At 38.6% G+C, this 17026-nt stretch overlaps 1 protein-coding gene and 1 pseudogene across 2 annotated transcripts in view; one reads left to right on the top strand and one right to left on the bottom strand.

Annotated features, from left to right (window-relative positions):
* Positions 1-17026, bottom strand: part of PRPF6 (pre-mRNA processing factor 6) — a 71557-nt gene that overhangs the window by 22327 nt on the left and 32204 nt on the right. Inside the window, exons 13-19 of one of the 2 annotated variants that reach the window (XR_003568058.1) lie at positions 13277-13398; positions 10720-10858; positions 9090-9209; positions 6273-6449; positions 5505-5638; positions 4808-4899; positions 2362-2594 (exon numbers count right to left, since the gene is read on the bottom strand). Coding sequence is in view for 1 of the 2 variants with exons in the window: in XM_027849620.1 (XP_027705421.1) it covers positions 4808-4899; positions 5505-5638; positions 6273-6449; positions 9090-9209; positions 10720-10858; positions 13277-13398 (784 nt within the window). In the remaining variant the exon portion in view is untranslated. The remainder of the gene's footprint in view (positions 1-2361; positions 2595-4807; positions 4900-5504; positions 5639-6272; positions 6450-9089; positions 9210-10719; positions 10859-13276; positions 13399-17026) is intronic. The other variant, XM_027849620.1, reaches the window with a different exon arrangement.
* LOC114033992 lies at positions 14653-15113 on the top strand (annotated as a pseudogene).

The following is a 17026-nucleotide window of genomic DNA, read 5'->3' on the forward strand; positions in this document are numbered from 1 at the left end:
TTCTCATAAGATTTGGCTTAAGGAGGGAATAACATACACAATGGGGTATGAAAATCTATCTTACTTTACAGGAAAATAAGGGGGGAAGGGGACAAGAGAGCAGGGGGTTGATAAAGGGGAGAGGATAATCAGAAACAAACACTTCTGAGGAGGGACAGGGTCAAAAGAGAGAATAGAATAAATGGGGGGTAGGATAGGATGAACTTAGTTTTTCACAACATGACTACTATGGAAGTGTTTTGCATGACTACACATCTATAACCTACATCGAGATGCTCTTTTCAATGAGGGTGGGTGGGGAGGGAGGAAGGGAGAAAATTTGTAACCCAAAGTTTTAAAAACACATGTTAAAAATTAAAAAAAAAAAATGTAATGCCTCCAGCATGAATGTTTTTCTGCATTTAATCAGATCCAAACACTTTACTAACGTAGATCTTTTTTCAATGCCATTACTACTCCTCTTATATCAGATACTGAAGTAATAAATCTAAATATAATTGCTCTACTAGCATCATTTATGAAAACAAATCAATAATAATCCCTATCTCTAATATGACAGAAAAGGAAAATGATAAATGTTGGAGAAGATGTGGGAAAACTGGTACACTAACATACTGTTGGTGAAGTTGTGAACTAATGCAACCATTCTAAAGAGTAATTTGGATTGCTCAAAGGGCAATCAAACTGCACACCCCATTTGATCCAGCAATAGCACTAACTAGGTCTGTATCCCAAAGAGATCACAAAAAAGGGAAAAGGACCCACGTGTACAAAAATACTCATAGCAGTTCTTTTTGTGGTGACAAAGAATTGGAAATTGAGGAGATGCCCATCAATCAGGGAATGGCTGAACAAATTGTGGTAAAAGAATTTCGTAAAGGAATACTATTGTGCTATAAGACGCAGGCAGATTTCAGAAAAAGCTGATAAGGTTTACGTGCACTGATGTAAAGTGAAGTGAGCAGGAGAATATCGTACAAAGTATCAGCAACACTATGCAATGATCAACTATGAACAACTTAGCTCGTCCCAGCAATATAATGATCCAAGACAATCCCAAAGGCCTCAATGATGGAAAATGCTATCCACATCCAAAGAACTATGGTGTTTGAATGCAGATCAAATCATGCTATTTTCACTTTATTTTTTTCATGGTTCTTTTTTTTTTGGCCTGTTTCTTCTTTCACAACATAACTAACATGGAAATGTTTTACATGACTGTATATATACAACCTATATCAAATTTTTGCCAACTTCGGGAGGGGTGGTGAATGAGGGAGGGAAATAATTTGGAACTCAACATTTTTAAAAAACAAAATGTTAAAAATTGTCTTTACATGTAATTGGGTAAAAAATACTATTAAAAATAACATTGCCAATCTGTTCCTTTTTATATGTACATACTGTTCTACTTCCAACTTCATGAATAAATGTTCTCAGTATAATCTAAGTTCTCTGCAGACTAGTTTTCTGAATTGCCTTTCACTGTTTTGTGAGATGATACAATACAAAGTCTTCCAACATGTTCTCTTCAAATATTTTGCAAATGGACTTATCTTTTAAAGGAATGCTGCCTTTGGCTGCCATGTCTCTCTGCTTGGCAAGGAGACTGCAAGCTGAGGAAATTTCTTGGCTCTTTCCAACTCCATACTCTAGTAACTGTTTTCTATCAGTTAAACTTCTCTAACAAATGGTAACAATGTCTTTACTGTTGTTTATTTTAAATTTCTTGTAATTTGTAACATATTTAAAATGGTCAGGTTAGTGCTGTTTGTAATCCAAATGCCTCAATTTACAGATGAAGAAACTGAACCCCAGAAAAGTTAAGTGATTTCCCAAAGGATACACATGCAGTATCTTCTAATTTTATCCTTTCTTCTAATTTAGTATTTATTTTGGCCTCCGCTGTAACCAGCTAACAATCTGACTACATACAGACAGCTGATTCTAAAATACTGCTACATCTATAAATGGTTGCTTCATGTCTGTTAAGATACAGTCAATTGCATTTTTATGTTGTTATTTGATGCTCATCATGTCCAACACCTTCCAACTCTTACTGAAGTGTACAGAATGTTCAGGTACGAAACTACAAGCCTTTGACCTCTCTTTTTCATTTCTTGATCCTAGAACACATTTTCCAACAATTTTTGCTGTCCTCCCTCTGCCACTATGTTCATTCTAAAGTCTAAGGCATATGCTGACTCTTGGTAAGGTCCCAGAATTTGTTTTCATGCTCCACAACAGATGTTAGTGTATAAGCTCCAATCAACTTCATGGTGGTCTATTACTTACTGTAGATGACCAAGTTGAAATGTTTCTTGTTCCCTTTGGGCACAAGATAAAGCCAATTTCACCAACCTTTTCATTTGCCTCTCCGAGGTGAATCTGTAAGCATCCTTCCATTCCGTTGCAGCTTTGTGTCTTCTAGCTTCAGTCATTGCAAGAAGGTTGCAGCTGACATCTACAGCAGTAGGTCAACTCACTTACTACTAGATAAAGGCTGAACAGTAAGAGAACCAGCAGCTGGATGTGTCTGTAGATACTGTGAGACTTAGGTGATTCCATCTTCTCTATCATCTCATCCCTGGAAACTATGGAAATAGTCCACCAAAATCATACCTCCCTGGGAAATCAAACGTTCAGCTTTCTCTTCCTTTGTCCACACATTTTGAGGTTCATGAACTGATATTGGTGGGTGTAGTGAAGGCTCTCCTTCACTCCCCCAGTCTTTGACACTGAGGTAGCCCTTCTTCCTCCTTGCCAGGTCCAACACCTCTGCCTTCACCCTTGATCCTATCCTTTCCTAATCTTCTCCAGAAAATTATCATCCTTATATTCTAATCTTCCAACTCTCCCTACCTACTGGTTCCTTCCCCATTGTCTACGAACATACTCAAAGTCTTCCTTATTCTGAAAAAACCCTCAGTAGTCTCCTACCATCTCGCACAAGCTATCATCCTATATCTCTTTCCCAAACTCCTATGATAAAGCTGTCTACACTTGGTGACTCCATTTCTCTCTTCTAATTTACTCATGAGCTTTTCGCAATGTGGCTTAGAACAATATTGATCAACCAAAACAGTTCTCTCCAAAATTACCAATAATCTCTTAATTACCCAATTTGATGGCTTTTTCTCAACCCTCATCCACCCTGACCTTTCTGCAGCATTTGACATTGTTGACTATCCTTTTCTCCTGGTTACTTTCTCCTCTCTAAGTCTCATGACACTGCTCTCTCTTGGTTCTCCTCCTATTTATTAGAATACTCCTTCTTAGCCTCCTTTTCATCATCCATATCATGACCTGAGATTCTCTCCAAAGCTTTTTGTCCTGGGCCCTCTTCTTTTCTTTCTCTATGTTCTCTCACTTGGTAACCTCATCAGCTGCTGTGGATTTAATTATCTCTATGCAGATGACTCCTAGATTTATATATCCAACCCTAGTCCCTCTCCTGAATAAGGTATCACCAACTGCCTTCATTGGACATTTCAAACTGGATTTTCCATACACATCCCAAACTCAACTTGTACAAAACAGAGGTCTTTATCTTCCTCCTCACAACCCACCACTCTTCCAATCTTCCCTATTTCAGCTATTTAGGCACCACTATCCTTCCAGTAACCCAAGTTCACAATCTCAGTGTCATTCTCAACTCCTCACTCTCATTCACTCCACATATTCTATCAATTGCCAAATCTTAGCGTTTCTGTTCCTTTTTCCTAATCACATAGCCACCACCCCTAGGTTCATGCTTCTCAACTAAATTATCACAAAAATCTCCCAATTTGCCTCCCTACTAAAGTTTCTCCTCAATCTAGTCCATATCCTAGACAGCTGTCAGCGATTTTTCCTAAAGCACAAGTCTGACTATGATACTCCCCTACTCCATAAACTCCAATGGCTATTGCCTTTAGGATCAAATATAAACTCCTCTGTCATTTAATGCTCTTTACAACCTAGCCCCACCTACCGTTGTTGCCTTGGTCTTTTCCGATGTTCCTTACACCACACTCCATCCTTGCCACCATACTTTGCCCTAGCTGTCTTATCATGTGCATTCCCTCTTCACCACCTTTTAGAATCCCTTGTTACATCAAAACTCAGTTCAAATGCCACATCTTCATAAGAATTTCCTGATCTCTTCATCTGGTATTGCTATCTTCTTCAAAATTACCTACTACGCTGTGTGTGTATATGTGGATGTGTAAGTGTGTGTGTGTATGTGTGTGTGTCCTCTTGAGAGAAATTAAGCCCAATGGCATCAGGAGAGAAATCTCAGGTCACGATATGGATGAGGCTGTTGACTAAATGACTTACATTCTACCTCTAACGTTTACTGATTGTGTAGCCATGGACAAATTATTTAACCTCTCTTGAGTGATTTTGTTTTCTCATCTGTTAAATAGAGACAATACCGTATTATCTAGATTCCAGGACAGTTGTGAGGACCAAATAAGAATGGATACAAAGTACTCTATAAACCTTAATGTACTAAATGTCAGCTATTATAAATGGCAAACATTTGTTACAGAAAATCTTTTGTAATCTATACAGATAAGAATACTTGCTCTCTGAAACAGCAAACAGCATATGATTCTCAGGGCTACTAATCAGACTTATCTATGTCTCCCTATCTAACTTTTTGAATTTGGAACTTAAGTCAAGTAGGTTCAAGTGATCCAAACTCTAAGCCAGTTCAAATATAATAGCTTTTAATTAAATATGAATTTGAATCTTGGATTCTTCAGGATCTATTGCTGTCCACCAAGACAGAACAGCTATACTAAAGAAACTCGTTCCTTACCTGAGTTGGGACATTCCTGCAGCGCCTTTGCCATGAGTGTATTAGCAATGTTCTTCAATCCAGCTCGGTATTCTAATCTCACAGATTCTAACCTGAAGTCACAGATATCAAATACCCAATCAAAATTAAGCAACTAACCCAATTACTACCCCAGTAGCTTCAAAATAGCTCTATATGAAAGACCAGGGTTTTAGACTCACTAAACAATAGTAGTAGTAGCCATAAGGTACTTAGATCACTAACAGTTCCACTATACCTTGAATAATGCATTTGTGAAGAGTAATGGAAAAGATTGTGATGTGCCTATGCCATTACCATTCTTTGATATAAAATAGATAATTTTAATAGCAGCCAACAAAAGGTTGAAAACCTGATATTCCTTAACATTATTAAAATCAAAAAGGGAAGATACATTGAAAAATGATAGGCCTGCTCACTAAAGATTACTTTTCATCTAGGATACTAAGCATGGCCAGAAGAAACACAAAGTAATTAGCACTCACAGCCACTCAAAGCATAAATATACATATAAATTCAACCCCTCCAGAGATAGCCAAGCTATCAAAAAGAAATTGACCATGAAGGAAAAAAACTCCTCAATCTCCTTTTTATCAAGGGATATAAGAAGCCCTCATTTTGCAGAGCCCATCTACAAGTAGAAGTTCGAAGGCACATGTTAAACAAGACTGTGACTCACCACAAATCAGGGTTCTTTGGATTCTTCAAACGAGATTTCTCCAAAATGGCTCTTGCTCTGGTTAGCTGTCCAACTTTCTCCTCCAGTCTTGAAAGTAAAAGCCATAGGGGTGTAGAGTGGGGACACTTCTTCAACTATTGGAGAGGGAGTAGAAATCAGGAAATTAATACCACCTCCTATAGAGACCCGAGAAACAGAACGAAATAAGCCTCAAAATAAAATAAATCTGTCTCTGCTACATGTCTCTGCTACCTCACTTTTTTTTTCCCCTGCGGTGGGGGGAGGGGGAAGCAGATTTTTCATATGTCACCTAAGAACGTCCTACCTTTTCAATGTTTAGTCTCAACCAGAATGGCTGAAAAAGGAAATCTCTAATGTACATCCCCATAGGCACCAACACGGCATGTAACAGGTAGTATATAAAACCAAAGGTGTTATATAAATCTGGACTTCTTTTCAAACCTAAACTCTTAAAAAAGTTTCATTTGAGCTACTGTAAAGTTAACATTACAATTTATATTCATAGCTCTCAAAGGAATTTACAAGGTTTACGTATATGTAATGAAGTTAAGAAGGGAATATTCAATAATCCTGGCCAAGTCACTTTACTTAATAAGTAGCTCCTCACTGCTAAACCCTGAGGTCTTATCATTCTGCCTACTAATAAAGATCAACAGCTGATTCACTAATAAAGACCACCACTTTGACAGTGAAAGCCAGGACAGCCATTCGATGAATGAAAAACAGTTTGAATCACAGCTCCTTTACCCCCTGGTTATAGGCTTCCCGGGCTTTTTCAGTCAGCTCCTCCTGCTCCTCAATCTGCCCTTTCATCATCCACAGTTTGGGAAAATCTTCATAGTGCTTCAAGGCTTCTTCACAGAGATCCTGAGCAGCTGCAATGTTCCCCAGCACCCATTCAAGCTTCACAGATTTCATGAACACCTGGGCAACAACAGAATGGGTTTTACCACTTATTAACCACAAATCAATTTATTAGTATTTTTTTTTGTCATGCAAAGAAAGAAGCTTCACATAAGTCAAAAGCACCAAATGGTAAAAAACTAGAATAAAAGGTATCACTGCTTCAGTGTTATCAGCACTGCCATATTTTCTGCAAAGAATGGTATAAAAACTTCTGTACACCAGCTTTCAGTCATAACATGTAAGTGCATAAAAGATGGTACTGTCTTCTTCCAAACATATAAAAATTCATACAATACTTGAGTAACAAAGAGACCTCAGAGATCATTTGATCCAGTCCATGTATGAAGCATGAATCTCCTCTTCAACATCTTTGATAGTCAATTTCAAATGAAGACCGCAAAGTAATAGGGAATTCACTACTTCCAAAGACAGCTCTTTGTACTTTGAAACAACTCCAGTCATTAGGAACTCTTTCATCATAATCAACCAAAATTTACCTTTTTGCTACTTCCACATCTTGGTCCTACTTCTGCCCTCTGAGACCAAGTCAAAAGGTCTAAATATCTCCTTTTATTTTTTTTATTTTTAGGCAATTGGGATTAAGTGGCTTGCCCAGGGTCACACAGTTAGTAAATATCAAGTGGTTGGTCTGAGGCCGGATTTGAACTCAGGTCCTCCTGACTTCAAGGCCGCTGCTCTATCCACTGCCCCACCTAGCTGCCCCTACATATCTCCTTTTTAACATGACTTTCCTTCAAATATTTGAAGGCAAGTATAATGTCACTCTAAGTACTCTCTTCTCCAGGCTCAATATCCCTATTTCATCAAAAAGCTCATACTACGGTTAGTTTTGAATTCCCTTACCATGCTGTTTACATTCCTCTGGATGGACCCCAGAATAAATGGAGGAAAGGTCTGATCAGGATAGAATACACGTGAATCTATCACCTTCCCTCCTTCTGGGCACTATGTTTCTATTATTATTTTTTTTATTTTTAGGCAATTGGGGTTAAGTGACTTGCCCAGGGTCACACAGCTAGTGTCAAGTGTTTGGTCTGAGGCCGGATTTGAACTTAGGTCCTCCTGACTTTAGGGCCGATGCTCTATCCACTGCACCACCTAGCTGCCCTGCTATGTTTTTATTAATGCACTCAAAGATACCATCAGCTTTACTTATGGCCTTGTCATAATGTTAACTCATACTGAGCTTGAAGTTCCTTAAGACCTCCAGATCTTTTTTCACATGAACTGCTTTCCAGCTACAGTCTGTTCAACCTATACTTACGCAATTGATTTTTAAAATCTCAGGGTAGGACATTATATTTGTCTTTATTTAATTTTATCTTATTAGATTTTGTCCATAATTCTAGTCTATGGAGCTATTTTCCAATTCTGATTTTGCCGTTTAAACATAATTAGCTTTCCTTCCCACTTTTGTGTCACTATAAATATGATGAAGATGTGTTGTCACATCATATCTCCATAATAATAATTTACATCTATTTAGTGGGTTGGTTTTTTTTTTTCTGTGTAGTTTTGTTTTGTTTTTAATGAGAGGCACAGTGGAGTTGGCCTTGCAGCCAGGAAGCCCTGGACTCAGGTCTCACCTCTGACACATACAGGCTATATGACTCTGGGCCAATCACAACCTCTAAGTACTCTTCTTAAACTGTGGGTCAAGACCCCATATGGGGCAGGGAAAAACTTGGCAACAGTAAAAAGTTTCTGAATGCCCAATGACCAAAAATTAATTCAAAATCAAATGTGTAATGAATTCGAGGTGTTTCTGCAGCCCTCATCCACACTGCATCATGCAACTGTTTCCTCACTGCAGCCTTGATTCTGAAAACAACGCTTTAGGCCAAGCAACGCCAAAAGAAGTGGAAAAAGTTTAAGAAGCCCTGCCCTCAGCAAGTCTCTGAGACTGTAAGTTTCAGAGAAGGTAATGACTTTGATTGGCAGAGGGAGCTTTCTGCACCAAGGAACTCACAGATCCAGGCCCTCCTGTTATACAAGGAGTCCTAAAAGTCTTAGTGCAATTTTAAAAGGTTAAAGCTTAAAACTGCCCTGAACTCTAGGGACAACCTATACTATTTTAAGGTTTACAAAGTGCTTTCCACACTATCACAATGTGAAATAATTAGGATAAATAGCATTCTCATTTTATACGCAAGGAAATCAAGTGAAATAAAAGTGATTTACCCATGGTAACAAAGCCGCTAAGTATAAGAATGACAAGTTCTCCCCCAAGTTCTCTGACTTCAGAGACACCTGCCCTTTTCTACTACATCAACTACTTCACATCAAAATGAGAACAATGTTGAACAGAACAAAACCAAGGACAGAACCCACTGGATCTACACAAGTTCTATATTATAATAACACTAGACCCTAAGGACAAAAAGCTAACCCACCTGTGTGCTAGACAAACTAGAACAACTTTGTTCAAAAAATGACATTGTTCCTCCACAAAAAAAACCACAATCATTAGCAACAAGAAAATATTTTCCAATATATGTAACAGAACCCCAGATGCCCTCAACCCTCCCACCTGATTTGCGTGAACGGAATTCTCCAGCGCCTCCTCACAATACTCCATCCCAGAGGGCCCCTACAAAGCATAGGCAGGCCCATCGCTCCTCCCCTTCCCTTGCTCACCCTTGCAGTGGGAGCACTGCTCCGAGCCTTGGCCAACAGCCTCCTTGCTCGCTCATATTCATTGTTCTCTGACTCAAGTTTCACAGCAGCCAACCAGATCTCTTCACTGTTGGGGTTGGCCTTAAGAAAAACAGGCAAAGTACATACAGTTTATCAACAGCACATTTATTTCTTGCCTGATTAAAACTTCTGAGCTACCTCATAGTGCAAGAGGAAATTACAAAATCATGCCCACTGGGTACGCTATAAGTGTATACTATGTAATCCCTACCTTCTCCACTTTCCCTCCCTCTCTACCTCCCCCTCTCCCCTTCTCCCTCCTCCACACAACTATTATTAGTATTATTTAGAGACAATAAATATGTATGGCCAGTCCTTGATAACTCAAGAACGGATTACTGATGACAAAAAAAAAATAAAAAAAGAATAATGCACTATCTCAAGTCAAATATAAATACTTCTGGATTATCTTATTTGGGATTATAAAAGCACTATTATACTCCTTCCATCCTCTTTTCTACCTTCACCTTATCCACCTGATTAATATAGAGCACTAAAGTATTTTACATGTCTCTGGTTGGAACAATTTTAAGAGGTTAAGGGATATTCAATTAACGGCAGTTACCTAAGAAACTGAGGAAGCATTAATTTTTAAAATAATGTATTTGGTTAATGCCAAAGTTGTTAGGATGTATTAAAAATGAGCAACAAAAAAGTAAAGTGAAGAAATACTTGATTGCAACCAAAGCCTAACTACATGTAGGATAATTTCTTATGATTTTGTATTCTAAACTCAGAGAAATGAATGGGTTTCTTGCTATCTTAGATCCCAAAGTCAGAGCCTCTTACACAAAGAACCATCCACTATAACATATTTTCATGGCCACTTTCTCAAATTGGTCTGCACTGTCTTCAATTTACATGGAGGAAGTGTAGTTCTAGAAGTTGCTATATATTTCAGCAGTGGAACTGGAATTTCTTTGACTTCTCTCATAAAGATGTCTGTCCATAAAGTTGTAGAATATTTACACTGAGGTCCACATTAAATAGAGTAAGCTTGAGGTAAGATGACTTGAAGTCTAAGGTGCCACCAGTTGCAACAAATTTCCCATTTTTGAAAACAAATTTTGAACCAAGCAACAGAAGCCAAATATGACTCTGTTTAACTAAGAGATTGAAAGACTCAGAAGGCACCAGTCCTGATAAACCAATACATAGCTATGTACTCGGATGAAGCAGACCTTGTCTTTTGCCCTGTCTGCTAAGTTAGCACCCAAAACTATGAAATCCTTTCAAATTATATGTATAACATGTCATTTTCTAATTTTTAGCCTATCCCTAATCTCTTGATTATTTTCATTAATGGAGGGGAGATAAGATATTGAGAACAAAGCATCCAAAAATCATTTCTACTTGGTTTAAGAATGTAGGCAGATACATTCAAGCCTTCCCTCCTTCCTCCTGCTTCAGACCTACTGTCAATGCAAGGACTAATCCATTCCTTGAGCAATCAAATGGTCTTCGGAAAAGAGTAGGTGGCACATCCTCTAAGAAACGTTGTTATTCTCATGTTCAAATTCCCTCAGGCCTTGACATTTCCCCTGCTTGTGTTAGTGACAGTTATACCCACCTGGAAAGCCAAGGCCAAGATGCTTCTCGCGGCAGGCACATCTCCCGCCAACCACTTGGACTTGGCACCCATGAGCCAGAGCACCTCAGCCTTCGGGCAGTGGGCCACTGCTCTCTGCAGGAGGGCTTCAAGGGATTCCCTACAAGACGATAGGGAGTTGTAGTTACTCAGACTTGTGGCCATAAACTTGTGGAAGCGAGTATGCTAACTTCCACTATCGTCTGATGTTGTAAATATAGTTATTGTTTCAAAGTCCAAAACTATAAATGATTCATCAAGTTTTACAATGGGGAGGATTCGGGAAACTCTTTTTGCCCATAAAAATCCTAAAACCAACACAGTAAGGTTCTACAAAGCACCTCATTGTTTAACTACCACTCTGATAAAAGCAACTTCAGGAGAGACCCCTTTTATAGCTTCTGTGTCTTGAAAAGGACCTACTCACTGAAGCAATAATTCTCATAGGATATGGTGCTAAGTCAGGCATTCTCACCTTGAATCACTGAAAACAGTCTGGATACCAGTGATAAAAAAAAAATTATAGTCGAGTTTATTCTTCCGACAGGAAAAGAAGAAAATGACAAACACCATATTATTTTAGAAGAGTTATTTTAAGATGGTTGAGCTTATAGTGACATTTCAAGGCTCCCTGATCTTTAAAAAAATATTTTATTGGGGCTTTAAAAAAAAAATCACTGTCACTTCTAAATGATTCTCCCTTCCCTACAAATAGAACCCCTACCATGTAACAAAGCTCCTTGACCCTCTGACAAACATTCTCAGTAAAAATGATAATAGCTAACATTTATGTAGTACTTTGAAGTTTGCTAAGCACTTTACATATTTTGTTATATTTTATCCAATTATCTCCATTTTCCATATGGGGAAACTGAAACAGACAGGTTAAGTGCTTTGCGTAGGTAGGATCACACAGAAACTGGAGTCTTCCTTACTATTGGTCCAGTGCTCAATCAACTGTGCCACCTAGCTGCCTCAAGACTACAAATTGAAGAATAGGGTTGGTTAGGGAGGTGAGAAGGGGTATCCTCACCAGAAGCTCCCTATACTAATGAAATCACAGGTCTAGAGGAAAAAAAAAAGTGGACTCCCCATCCCTGGAAGCAGCAGCTGGGGGGTGTTTTACAGGAGCTTCCTATTCAGGTACGAATTATACTAAATGACCTCTTAGTTCACTTCCAGCTCTTGAGATTCTACAGTGCTAGGCTCACATTCCAAACTATATGGACTGAAGGTGAATACACTGCACACAAAGTCCAGTGACCCACTGTGAAGCGTTCTAAGGCTATAAGCACTAGGGCTGCAGTTGTGTGGTCCTATGTACACACTACCCAAACCCTAAGGAACGGTTCAAGATTTCTCCTTTACTTCCTTAGCTTCTGGATTGTAGTAAAATAGAAATTAAAGAGCTACAAACACAGATATAGCCTTGGAGAGTGGTAGCTGATCACACTAAAGTTAACATTTTAGGGATTTACATGGAGAAATGCCCTGAAAGAAAAAAATTAAGGGGCAGCTAAGTGGCGCAGTGGATAGAGCACCAGCCCTGGATTCAGGAGGACCTGAGTTCAAATCCGGCCCCAGACACATAACACTTACTAGCTGTATGACCCTTGGCAAGTCACTTAACCCCAATTGCTCTATCAAAAAAAAAAATTTTTTTTTAATTTAAAAAAAAAAAAGAAAAAAATTAACAACTAAAACAACTTGGCCCTAAATAGAAATTCAGTAGAGTCGACCCATATTCAAGCAATGTCAGATGTATATCATACATAAGAAACATTAAGAAACTATGTGTTTGTGTGCTAACACCCTCAAGAGTTAAACATTTAAGAAATTGCAACACTTAATTTAATCAGAGCTTATATCCAATAAACAAAACCTCAAATATTTTTTCAATTAAAGAGACAATTAAAAATTATACAGGACCTCCTCAGAGTACTGGCATTAGCCAAAAATCAGAACTAACCAAATTTAAATGAAAAGCATATGATCCTAATCCCAAATGACTCACCCTCCCACACTGTTAAAAGCCCAATTCAACTGTCTGAAGATGTCTCAGAACCTTTACTCTCATATCCATTCTAATAAGCAATTTATCATAGTCCCTGCTGCATCAAGTATTCTAAATACGTGACTGATTTTAAAAAAAAAACCTCAGTCAGCTCAGCGGTTAGTGCATTCTAACTCTGGACCTGCCACCAAATAAGTGGGTAATACTTCTCCCTTAGTGTTTCAATTTCTCCACCTGAAAAATGATGATAATGTTGTACACTATGATTGTAAAGATTAACAAGCAAGACTACAAAGTAGCTGGCCAACAAAGTGTTATAAAAGACTTTTATCCTCATCATGACCTGCCTTCTGAGTACCTCTTCCCCCATAAATCACTCCAAACAAAGGATCAGAGTTTAACCATACAGAAGAGAGCTAACGTACTCTTAAGAGAATTTAATGCAGTTGCTACTCAAATCAGAAGTTAAAACTGTTCTTATGGATTTACTCCCAACTGAAAGGTACTGACCATCTCACAACATACCTTGTCCCATGGTTCTTCTCAAAGTAAGCAGCTCGCAACCACACACTCTTCTTGCTAGGGAAAACTTGCAAGGCATAGGCATAAATAGCTCGGGCACACTCCAATGCATTGTGGGCAACACACTACACAGAAGGGAAAAATAGATAAAAATAGACACCAGAGTATTCTCCAATGGGAACAGATGGAATGATTCATCCCTGTACATTTGTGATTCCCTCGTAATGATGTTTACTAGCAATTGCATAATAATATTAGTTGATCAAAAATTAAATGTTATAATCCAAGCCAGAGGAAATGCCATATAAGAAATTGAAAAACAAACAAGAAACATAAGGAGTTTTCTGTTTCTGGTTAGTGCTGCTGCTTGCTAACAATTTTAAGTAGAATACAAAACATTAATTATCTGCTACAGGTGTTCTCTCTCTCTCCTCAATGACTTAATTATCATCTCTATATAAATGACTTCCAAATCTATATATCCAACTCTAGTCTTTCTCCTGAGTTCCACTTGTGTATTACCAATGTCTACTGGACATTCAAACTGGATGTCCCATATGTATCTAAAACAAATTCATCATAATTTTCTCAAAATCCACCCTTCTCCCAAATTTCTGTGTTTCTATTTAGGACACCACCATTCTTCCAGTTACTCTTGACTCCTCATCCTCACTCACCACACATAACCAAATCCAATCAGTTGCCAAATCTTATTTCTATCTCTAACACATCTCTTAAATCTGTCCTCCATTCACACAACCACTACCCTAGTTCAGACACTCATTACCTCTCACCTGGACTACTACCATAGTTCTTAATTCATCTCCCTGGCAAAAGTTTCTCTCCACTCCAGTCCATCCTTCACAAGGTTGCCAAAATGATTCTCTTAAAGTATAAATCTGACCATGTCACTCCCCTACTCAATAAACTCCAGTGACTCCCTATTGCCTTTGAGATCTATTTTTTGGGGGGTGAGGCAATCGGGTTAAGTGACTTGCCCAGGGTCACATAGCTAGTAAGTGTCAAGTGTCTGCAGTCATATTTGAACTCAGGTCCTCCTGACTCCAAGGCCAGAGCTCTATCCACTACATCACCTAGCTGCCCCAGAGATCAAATTTAAACTCCTCTGATTGTAGGTATTTAAAGTTCTTCACAACCTGATCCCAATCGACCTCTCTAGCTTTTTTACACAGTACTCCCCTTCACATACACTATGGTCCAGTACAAGTGGCTTTCTTTCTATTCCTCACACACAACACTCCATCTCCCAACTCTATGCCTCTGCATCAGCGATCCACGCCTGCAATTCATTCATTCCTCACTTCCACCTCTTTAGAATTCCTAGATTCCTCTTTTTCTCTTTTGCGGCGGCCTGCGACATGCCTTCCCGACTAAGGAAGATGCGGAAGCTCCACGGGCACGTCAGCCATGGCCACGGGCGCATCGGCAAGCACCGGAAGCACCCTGGAGGCCGCAGCAATGCAGGAGGGCTGCACCATCACCGGATCAACTTCGACAAAAATCATCCAGATTACTTTGGAAAAGTGGGTATGAGGCATTACCACTTCAAGAAGAACCAAAGCTACTGCCCAACTGTCAACCTTGATAAGCTGTGGACACTGGTCAGTGAGCAGACCAGGATTAATGCTGCAAAAAACAAGGAGGGGCTTGCCCCTATCATTGACGTTGTGCGGTTGGGGTACTACAAAGTCCTAGGAAAAGGGAAACTCCCCAAGAAGCCAGTCATTGTGAAGGCAAAGTTCTTCAGCAAAAAAGCAGAGAAAAAATCAAGGGTGTTGGTGGAGCCTGTGTCCTTGTGGCATAAAAATCCAATGCTATCAAATAAAACAAATATCTTTATTAAAAAAAAAAGAATTCCTAGATTCCTTCAACATGGCTCAAATATCACCTTCTATATGAAGCCTTTCCTGATCCTCCCAGCTGCTAATGCCATCCTACCAAAAAGACCTCATATCTATTATTTTACACACACACACACAGGCATGCCCATGCGCACATGTACATGTTATATCCCTCAGCTAGATTATAAGCACCTTGATTGAGTAGGGGGTTTATTTTTTAAAGTAAATTTTTATTGATTTGTTTTGTTTTTTAAATCATCTATATTTTTCCGTGTATCCCTTCCCCTCACAGAAGGGATATATTGTTGTTTATAATATATTATAATGTTGTAATTATTATGTATATTTTAATCTTATAATACTGTTTCACTTTTCTCTGGTGCCTAGCACAGTAACTGACACATTGTAGGTACTTAATGACTGATTTCAATTAAAAAAAATATTATTAAGCAATCAACTGATAAATATTTATTAAGTGCCTACTATATGCCAAACACTGTAACAGGTGCTGGAGATACAAATACAAAGAATTAAACAAAAACTCAAAAGGAAGTGAGAGTCTAATGGGAAAGATCATACAAATCTTAAAAAGTATACAGGGTATCCCAAAAGTTTTAGTGCAATTTTAAGTTTTAATAGCATTCATCTATGAAGGTAGCTAAGTGCCACAGTGGAAAGACTTCTGGACCTGGAGTCAAGAAGACCTGAGTTCAATTCAAGCCATACACATTTATTACCTGTATGACATTTAACTCGTCTGTCCCAGTTTCCTCAACTATAAAATGGGGATGATAATAGTATTTACCTCCCAGGGTTGCTGTGAGGATCAAAGGAGATAGTATTTGTGAAGTACTAATTGCAGTACCTGACATATAATAAATCTTACTAAATATTTGATTCCTCCCTTCTTAGTAAATCTTACACCTGTACTAAGACTTTTGGGGCACCCTGTTTAGGGCAAATATAAAGTGAAAAAATACAGAGTAGTTTTGGGAGGGGTGGCACAAAAGGTTGGGAAATAAGGAAAGCATTATATAGAAGACGATGCTTAAAGTGAGAGACACTATGAAGTGGCAGTAAGGAAGGAGTACATACATTCCAGGTATGTGAGATGACCAATGCAAATACATAAATTTGGAAGATGGAACACTATGAGAATCAGAGAGATAGCTAGTTTGGCTAGACCTCAGAATGTGGGAGAGGGGACAGTATTCGACGAAAGGTTAAGCCTAGGTTGTATAAGGATTTAAAAGTTAAACAGAAGAGTTTATATTTTATCCTATAACAGGAAGCCATTAGAGTTGATTGAGTAGTAAAGTTACAAAATCAGATAGGTGTTTACAAGAAAATTACTTTGGCAACAGCGTGTAGGAAAGACAGTAGCATGTAGGGAAAGACCTGAGGCAGAGATGAGGTGATGAGAGTCTGAACTGGTGGTAACTGTGTGAGTGGAAAGAAGATCTGGCAATAGAAAATTTGGAAGAGGAGAGAAGATAGGGGAAAAGATGATGAAATAAGTTTTGGATATATTGCACTAAAGAGGCCTCTAGGACATTTGGTTTGAAATGTTCAATAAGCAACTGAGGATGTGGAACTGAAACTCAGGAGAGATTGATGCTGGATATATCAATCTTGAAGTCATCTGCACAGAAATAGTTAAATGCCTTGAGAAGGCATTTACTAAGAGAAATTACCCAAACAAAGAGTACAGAGGGAGAAAAGAAAAGGGCCTAATATAAGAACCTTGGAAAACAATTATAGTTAGGAGTGGTCATGATATGAATGATAAGCCAGCAAAATAGACTGAGAAAAAGCACACAGACAGGTAAGAGGTGAGCCAGAATAGGAAAGTGTTCAAAAAAGCCCAGAACATAGAGAGGATCCAGGAGGA

Source organism: Vombatus ursinus, unplaced genomic scaffold, assembly GCF_900497805.2.
Source record: "Vombatus ursinus unplaced genomic scaffold, bare-nosed wombat genome assembly UNPS02000580.1, whole genome shotgun sequence".
Lineage (NCBI taxonomy): Eukaryota > Metazoa > Chordata > Mammalia > Diprotodontia > Vombatidae > Vombatus > Vombatus ursinus.